The sequence below is a fragment of the Teleopsis dalmanni genome, unplaced genomic scaffold (assembly GCF_002237135.1).
Source record: "Teleopsis dalmanni isolate 2A unplaced genomic scaffold, ASM223713v2 unscaffolded_contig_0726, whole genome shotgun sequence".
Classification (NCBI taxonomy): Eukaryota; Metazoa; Arthropoda; class Insecta; order Diptera; family Diopsidae; genus Teleopsis; species Teleopsis dalmanni.
Genome location: NW_024032108.1, coordinates 2446 through 11955, shown reverse-complemented (window position 1 = coordinate 11955; position 9510 = coordinate 2446). Strand labels below are relative to the sequence as shown.

Genomic DNA, 9510 nt, shown 5'->3' with positions numbered 1-9510 from the left:
AAAGAAAAAGCTCTTTTAAAAACTCTTATACAAAAATAATAGAATTGGCTATTTTGACGTTTGCGTATTTTAAGTGATTATTATGTGATGTTTAAAAAAATGATAGCTAAAATGAAAATGAATAAGTTTCCCTGTATTGTAATACCATTTATGTCATATATTCATGATGTCTGGCTACCATTTGACATGGCACATAACTACATATGACATCATTGGATGTCATACTACAAACCCCATAAGTGAATCGGTGGTAACAGCATATTCGGTGCGCGCACATGTCATCTATATGCAATGCATTTATTAATATTGCTTTTACCTAGAAAATCGATGAGTGAAAATATTAGCATGACTCAATTTGGAATATGGTTTTCTGTAAGGTTGTTAAGTAGTCCATACAGATTCACTCATCGATTAAATTGCAAAATGCAATTTGTGCTTAAACTAATCACAATAGAGAGCTAAAGAATTGCGAAAATTAAAAACTACCTGAAAGCACTAATAGTAATGTGTTCGATTCAGTATGTGACTCTGTTTAGAACTATTTGACACACACAAGCAACCATTACTTTCTGCTTCGCAGTATTTCATTTTTCCCGCATTATTTGAAGCATAACAACACATATAGTAACGTAAAACTAATAGTTCTAGATATTTTCAATTCCAAGTATCTGAGTACCGACAGCATACATATAATAGTATACCGCTTACATTATTTATTTTTCAATTATCATTTATCAATTTTGACAATCATGTGACATTTTATGATGCCACAAATCAGCAGAAATTTTTGCAGAATTCGTTATGAGACATAGAATTGCAATTTTCAAAATGCATTTTCCAATGAATCGCTACAAAATGTTATTCAGTTCATTTAGAGACATAAAAATCAGCGGACCTTCAAGAACAGCTGCAGGAGTTTTATGTACGATGCTTCATTACTACAAAGTGCACTTGAGAAGATTAGGTAAAAAATTTTACTATTCGTCAAAATATATAACTTTTATATAAAAATATTTTTTAAAGTTAATTGCAATACAAATAGAAACAAGCCTATGCACAGGGACCTAAATTTAATATTTTTCCATTTTTTAACATTATTTATAAATATGTCATTTTTATAATAATGTAAACTTCGACCTACAACCTATAATAAAAAATTTTTTTTTATTAAAAAAAACCCTATTTTTGGAAGATTCATTCAAGGTAGCTATTTACTAATATCAATTTTTAATTTTGGTTGTACAGTAAAATATAACAAACTTTTCAACCGTAGCATATAACTTAACATTTATCAAATGTTTTAATTAAATAAATGCAATTTTATTTAAATAGAGCGATTGGCTTACACTTAAAGTCGAGATTTGGAAGATGGAAATTTTTACTAATTTCCAACCTACATGCAATCAGTCTGGAGTTGATATCTGAAATAGAAATTGGTTGGTTTTTATTTATTATATTTAATGTAAATAACTTACCAAAAACCCACCCCCGCATGCATTAACTGCATCACATGAATCGATCTAAAAACACATAAAAAATGCATTCACAAATATATTTAAATAAATAAAAATATGTTTAAATAAACGAATAATACACCTGCCGTATTTATTTTAATAAATAATTATTAATTATTAAATATTATTATCTTACTTTAATAAATAAATATAATTATTAAAGGCTGCATTGAGTTCTCTGAGCTTTTATTCAGAGAACTCAATGCATATAGTGATGCACGTGCATATTACAAAAAGAACTACGGCGAACATGCAAACCAGCTGTAAACAAAGCATTTGCGCTGCATTACAGTTCGGTCTGATGCGTATATACGACGACGCATTTGTTCAGAAAAACACTTTGTCATCAACTCATCACAAGCATATCAGGGACTTGAACATTCGAAGACAGCGCACGAAGTCCCCAGCGGAACTAAGTATAAAAAACCAGTTAATCAATTTTTTTTCTTTGATATGCATATACCTCCTATTGAATCCTACATAAGCTTGAATACGTTTATATCCTATCCACTGAGTTCTATATAAATGGGAATACGTTTATATGCTTCCACTGACTCCTATATAAACGTGAAGACGTTTATATCTTGTCCACTGAGTCCTATATAAGCGTAAATACGTTTATATTTTATCCACTGAGTCCGATATAAGCGTGAATTCGTTTAACATATGTTCTATCCACTGAGTTCTATATAACCGGGAATACGTTGATATTCTTATATTCTAACTTCTATAAGCGTGAATACGTTTATACATAAAACTTTAATAACATTTCAATGTAAAGCAAGCAACGGCATCGCGTTAAGTGAAACCGAAGACAAGAATACTCTGGCTATTACCAAATATCCTGTAATACTCTGGACTGAGTTACAATATAGATTTTAAATATACAAACATTGTTAGATTTAAGCAAGTGGCCTAATAAATAAATATTTAAAATAAATACTTAAAACACTGTCTCCTATTATTTATAAATTTATTGCAAAGATCCGGGACCAACCAGTAACTTTACCCCAGCAAATAGGGACGAACAAAACATGTCGTTATAGATTTTAAATCTTTTCGAACTGATTTAAGCAAACCCAAATAGCTAACGGCAAATCATTTAGTTATCACTATACAATAGAAATATATCCCGTTTAGTAACAGCGTTACCAATGGTGGACAATTGCAGTATAACTACATACGTGCTCATATTAAGCAGTGTACGTTAGATTGCAAGATTTTCAGCGCAAAAAGTACGGAGCACTTTTTGCACTGAAAATAACTAAAATTACACAAGCTGGACGCAAACGGAATTGCGGTTAAAATATATTTTGTTGAATTGAGCAATGCACACTTGCGGCAATTTGTTGCAGCTTCTCCATTTTTTATACTTGAATTCGAATTAAATTTCGTTGATTATTATAAACTTTTAAATATTATTATAAAGTTGTGATGACTTGCAAATAATTATTTTAATGTGTATTTTAATGTGTATTGTTTAAAAATTGTTAAAATCTATTTTATATTTTTATAATTATAAAATTGTCGCTAAAAATATATTGTTGCTTTATAAATAAATTAATTTCATATTTAATTTAATATTTTGTTATAATTATTATTACGTAGTTTAGTAAAAAAGGTTATTTTAATTTTTTGCTTAATTTTTTTCTAATAAAATGTAATTACGAATAATTAAATACAAGAATTATTTCCAAGACCACTGGTGATGGGTATTTGGCTATATTGGAAACAGCTATACGTTCAAACAAAAATTTAATTTATTAATATAATATAAAAAAATTTTTGTTGTTGTAGTTCACCACTTTTTGAAAACCTCTATAAAGTGTTCAGTAAATAAGTTATTAGATATACAAAAAACAAAACAACAATTTTGCAAAATTTTAACAGTAATCAGATTTTTTTTAAGAATAATTAGATTTTCTAGTAAAATGATCTACAATTCTCCAAAAAGAAAAAAACAATATTAGAGCATTATATTTTCATAATCCATTTGTGTACAGAAACGTATTGACTATCAAATTAAATGACTTAAATATACGAATTAAGCTATTTTAATAAGCAATTTGTGATATGTAGCAGATTATATAACTCACTGCTTCTTTATTGGTAGATTTTTTTGGACATCATGTGTTTTGATAAGTTTTTTTCATTTCTTGAATTAAAACATATGCTTAAGAGGTTACGAGAGGGGAAGCTTAATATTGAGAGAAATATAAATGGCTTTGGTATTAAATGAATGAACCCATAATGCTTACATAAAATTTCGAAATGTATTTCGCCGCTTATTTATAGATATATTTTATTTTAAAAATAAAAATTGATATATATTTAATAGATTGTTAAGTTTAATCTATGCTTTCTTTGCATATTAGTTTTGTTATGGTCTTTTAATAAAGAATAATATGTTATATATAAAAATAATTCTTTGTATTCTAAGTGGTTTTATAAGGACATATTCATCAAAAAACTGAAGCTTTTATAGTTCACTAAGCTTATTATTTATTAATTATTGATTTACTCATTAATACATCATTATTTTATAAACACGATTATAAAACAAAATTATATTCATATTTTTTATATTCTTTTCAGAATTTTCGCTGCGAAACTTTACTTTTTTGCTTAATTCATACTCCACTATTCTGCTTTTCTCAAGTGTGTTTTTTAAGTGGCAAATATAACCAGAAGACACCATTGACGTTAGCATAATCAGAATAGCGAAACTCAGATATTTAATCAAAAACCGCATTTAATATTGTAAGAAGATCACGAAGAAGAGAAAGAAACTAGAGAAAAGTGGTCGTTTAATATTAAATATGTTAAGCGAAATTCTTCAATGAATTGACGGAAATGAATGAGATTTCAAATTTGTATATCATGTCTTAAAGAAAAATAAAAATACGGAATGATTACAAAACAGAAATTAAAATTTGCAGAATTCGCTCTAAAGAAGCCCCGTACAGCTGTAAACGAAGAAATAAATTAATCGTAGCAAATAAGTAAAAAATAAATTGTAGTGTTCTTAAAGTTCTTAAAGCAGTTACAAAGTTAAATTAAAAGACTTAGCACCAATATAGTAAAAAACAATATTGTCTTTGGCAATCATAAATTTTGACTGAAATCATAATACTCTCGAAATATATAACGATTTATCTACTATTAGCTGTGCTAGACGACTTCACTAATTTTGGTTGCTCATACCGAAATTCAGACATTTTGTTGATTATCGTATAAATGTACAGGAATAACAGTTGTCGTAGCAGTCCTCAGACATCGCTAGCAACGACGGCCGCTGAAGTTGGATCAGTGACGACACCACATGACCTACCATATAGCAGCATAAAACACTCTACTATTAAATATACAGATGTGGACGCAATAAGCTGTTCTTCTGAGTTTAGTAGTGAATCTGAGGAAGCACCAACTTCGCGACCTTCAAACACAAGTATATCTACGACATCAGCAAATACAGCCACTACTCTTACCTTCTCAGTAGCGCAACGCGTTTTTGCACGGAAAGAGCGTTCTCAATGTGGCGTTAATTCCGATGTTCGCCTTTTGAATAAAATCGGCTTCATTGCTTCTCGCGTTCGATTTCTCTCTAAAATATATGGTGACTTCAGGTTAATAAATCCATACAGTCCAGCTAAACAGCGCAAGCAAATACGAGAAATACAACTAAAACACTCTATTATAGATACGTTTAAGGAAATAAGTTCTACAGAAAAGTTAGATACACAACAAAGCTTAACGCCACTAAGTTCAGCTGCAAGTAGTTACTGTTATTTACCCACCGAAAGTTCTTACGAGGACGACACTATTATAACAGCAAGTAAATTACCGTGCCAGCCGTCTACGACTGCAAAATCTATATTGTTACTTGAGGATTTACTCATACAGTTTTATGAAGATCGTAAAAGTAAGATTACCGTAATAGGAAATCGCCATAGTCGACGTAACAGTAGCGTTGCAGTTGATGCAAATATAAACAGCAATCGAAATCATTTAATCATTATGAGCAGCAAAACTGCAAGCAGTAGTGTAGAGCCTCTTGTATCACTGGGCAATGACAACGAAGATGATGATAGCGGTAATACTTACGGAGGAACCGATTTGACTGAAAACATTAAATTCCAAACCAAAAACTCAATTGTCATAAAAGCTAATACCACACTCCCTAGTCAACAACAACAGCAAAGATACAATACATTTTTACAGCCCAGTAGTGGCGTTGAAGACAATCTACGTCGACGACGTGCAAGTGACTGTTCCACACATCCTGGTCAAGCGTTGAGCACTCAATTGCAGATATCGCTCAAAAACAATAATTGCACCAAATTTCCATTTCATCGTGGCAGCTGCGGCGCTGCAGGTGAACATTTGCTAGCGGCAAATTCAATTGCGAATCGCTCGACAATCATACTCAGTAAATCTTGCAGCAATGTCGATGGCACCAACAAGGACGGTTTAAATTCGGCATTTTACAAAAGCAGCGATTTCCAACATAAGGGTTTCGACGTAATTGAGAGTAGCAGTGTTGGTGGCGGTGGCGCTGGCGCTGGCGGTGGCGGTGGCGGTGGCGGTGGTACGCCTTCTGGCACCGGCACAGCTGCTACTGGTTCAGGCATTACAGCAAATAATGGCAACAATGAATACAGCATTATACAACTAAACAATACAATAATACGCTGTCACTTTAACGACGATGATTTTCGAGCGTTGGTGAAAGATTTGAAACGCAAAGTAGAATATACTGAACGCATGAACTGGCTATGTGAGTAAAAAATTCATTACGATATCATTCATTTATATTTTAATTAACAAAATAATTAAATTTTTAATTAAAAAAGTTTAGTGAATTTTTATTTACAAGTTCTAGTTCTAAACACTTAAGAATTCAATATTGATGTTAATAAATATATACTCCAATACATCAAATTTCAATTTAAAGCACAGTAGATTCTGATGTCTATTATTTTGTGGAAAACACAGTTATTTATATGTACTTAAAGGCAGCTTCAACTGAAACATTACTTACAAAGATAACTCTGAAGAATGTAAAAGTGAAGAATGTATAAGCATTAATAAATTTTTAAATAAAAAAGTTTTATTTATTTTATTATACGAATACAAATACGCAAAAAGCGTACAAAGTTATTGATTTCAAATAAATTTATTTTCTCTTCACGGTTTTCATGATATTTTACTACTTTATTCTGTTTATTGCAAATTCATGAAAGAAACTTTTTTAAGTTTCGTTATAAAATTGAACAGTAAAAACTATATAATATTTCTTACAATCATAAAAACGTATTTGATTCCTTATTTATATCAAATGTGAAAAATAAATATTTAAAATATCTTACCTTGAGATATAAGCTGAAGTCCAAAGTAAAGTAGTCAGAGTGAATTTTTCCTATAACATTCGAAAAATACTCCTTGATTGATGATTGATAGCAAAGTTGCGTAGGCTTTGGCAAATATTGAAACTAAAACAAGCTGTATCATTTGTAAAAAAAGAACTAGTAAATTGAACGAAGAACCATTAATCCAAAGCACCCCGCGTGGCTTGGAATTCGGAATTTCTCTTTTCCATGCAAAAATTCAATTATGATGGAAATCGCTAAAATAGGTTACGATGCCAAATTTGGGTATCAAGTTCATTAGGAGCCGATTTGCAAAACAAGGGAAAGCAAGCACAACAAAGGAACACTTACTCAAGAAGAATTTCATAGCATTGAGCTAATCATAGATCAATTTTAACGAGTAAATAGTAACTCCAAAAAAGGTCTTGATAAATAATAATAATAATTAAAATAAAAATTTAAAGAAATTTTGCTTATTCAGATAATGTAACAAACGTTTAAAATGCAATTAAAATATTTACTAATGTACTATATGGTACGTATACTGAGGTTTTGTGTACTCTTTTAGTAGATATTTTAGTAGATACATATTTTGTATGTCGTGTGATATCTATATTTATATAAGTTGTCTGCGGTAAATGTATACTAACCCCCCTATTCTCTGAACTTGATAAATTTATAAAGCATTGACAAATAATCAAGATTTATATCAAGCAAAAGGCTTTTTACTATTCTGTGCAAATATTCAAAATAGGTTTCTATTGTACATTTTAACACTTTCCTTGAACTTTGTTTTTGGATTTCCAAACATGTAACAGGTGGACTACAATAATTGGCGAAGCGATTAATAATACAATCCGTAGAAATTTTTCATTAGTAGAATCGACTTGTAAAATAGTTGAAATAATGTTTTCGACCCGATTGTCTTGTCTTTAAACTTTGAGCTCCGAGTGTCGTAATAATAACTTAAAATGAACTTTTGTATAGAAATTTGTTAGCTGTCTCTCTCAGCTGTTTGAATTGTGTGTAAACAATTTTCACTGTTAACGTATGTTTCGCTTTTGCTGTTGATGCGAGTGCTGCCAAGGCATTTACACACAACAAACTAATCAGATTACGCATTTTGAGTCGTTCAAGCAACTGATTAACATCAAAATGCTAAATTTTTTTTATATGAAGTTTTTGAATCAATAGCTTTTCCAAACAGATTAACATAAACACAAAACGTAGAATACAAACAAAATCAAACATATGTTAGATACACCCAACATTGCTTATAATTAATAAAAGAGAAAACACATTCCTCTTGAAATATACTAAGGTTCAGAATAAAAACTGCACCGCGTTGCTTACAAAGCATGCAAATGAAATAACATTCACATTGGGACTATGTTCAATATTGAATACACAACACAAAACATACAAACAAATATATGTTCGTAAAATAATCTTAGCTCTTAAATTAATGCGTGCAAGCGGTTCAATAAAAAAGTGCACTTCCAATGTTATGCAAAGTAAATACAAAAGAGAAAAGAAATGACTGAGCGAAAATCGTTTTACATTTGACGAGAGGATCATTCCACTAAACTGAACCAAAAGTTTATACAAAGCGTGCAAATACAATCAAAGTCACGGTTGCTGTTTCATATGGGCATATGGTTCAGTAAAAAAACTGAACCGGGCATTGTAAATACAAAGTAAAAGAGTAAATGAATGCATGAGAGTTTCTTACTCTTATGTAGAGGTTATTATTGCAATTTTATACTAGCAAATGGTAAAAGTAAAGAAAGAAATTAAAAATATTAATATTAATATAATATTTAGAAATGGATAAATGTGTGATTAAAGATTTGAGTCAAATATCTTTTTTTAAATGATCTTCTGAAAAAAAGATTTTAATTCATAAAATGAATAAACCAACTCCAGATATGAAGAATTTGATACCTGTTGTAAAAATGTCGAAATCTATGATAAGTCGTCGTTTTCCTACAGCTACAGCTTTATGGTAAATAAAAACCAGTGAATCACAGGCTGCGAACATTTAAATAAATTGTTTTGTTGGTCTTGTACGCTATTAGCTTGTGGAAAGGACAAAACTTAGAAGTAGGGGAATACGTTATAGTTGGAATTCTGTTTTGATTAAATTGTGAACACCTTGCCAAAAAGCTGACGCCTCGCTACTAATTGTCTACCATATAACGTGACTTAAAAATTCAATTGATCGGCGCAAGAATTGACATATCTTAGACTTTATAATTAATCCAGCTGTTGCTGGACAATCGAATACAACATTTAATATTTTAATAGCTTCGTCATTATATTTTGCTATTTCTACTACATCATCCATACATATATGGAACTATATGTATTTTAATTAATTCTTGAAATGTTTCATTTATAAATCGTTGAAAAATTGATGGTGAATTGCAGCATTCAAATGATGTCCTCAAAAAAATATACTGTCCGCTGTGTGTAACAAATGATAATTATATTTGACTTTCTTTATTGATTGAAAAAATCCGTTTTTAATCCGTTTTTTAAATCTATTGTCCTAATCAATAGACATTTTCTTCAGTTTAATTTTCTTTAATTTTCGGTCTGATGCCTTGTAACCATATTCGTTACAT

General features: G+C 30.2%; 1 protein-coding gene across 1 annotated transcript; it reads left to right on the top strand.

Annotated features, from left to right (window-relative positions):
• Window positions 1-4751: 4751 nt before the first annotated feature.
• On the top strand, window positions 4752-6299 carry LOC119663662 (high affinity cGMP-specific 3',5'-cyclic phosphodiesterase 9A-like). Its single transcript, XM_038073269.1, has one exon. It carries the CDS (start codon window positions 4752-4754, stop codon window positions 6297-6299), a length of 1548 nt encoding a protein of 515 aa, XP_037929197.1.
• The last annotated feature ends 3211 nt before the right edge of the window (window positions 6300-9510 follow it).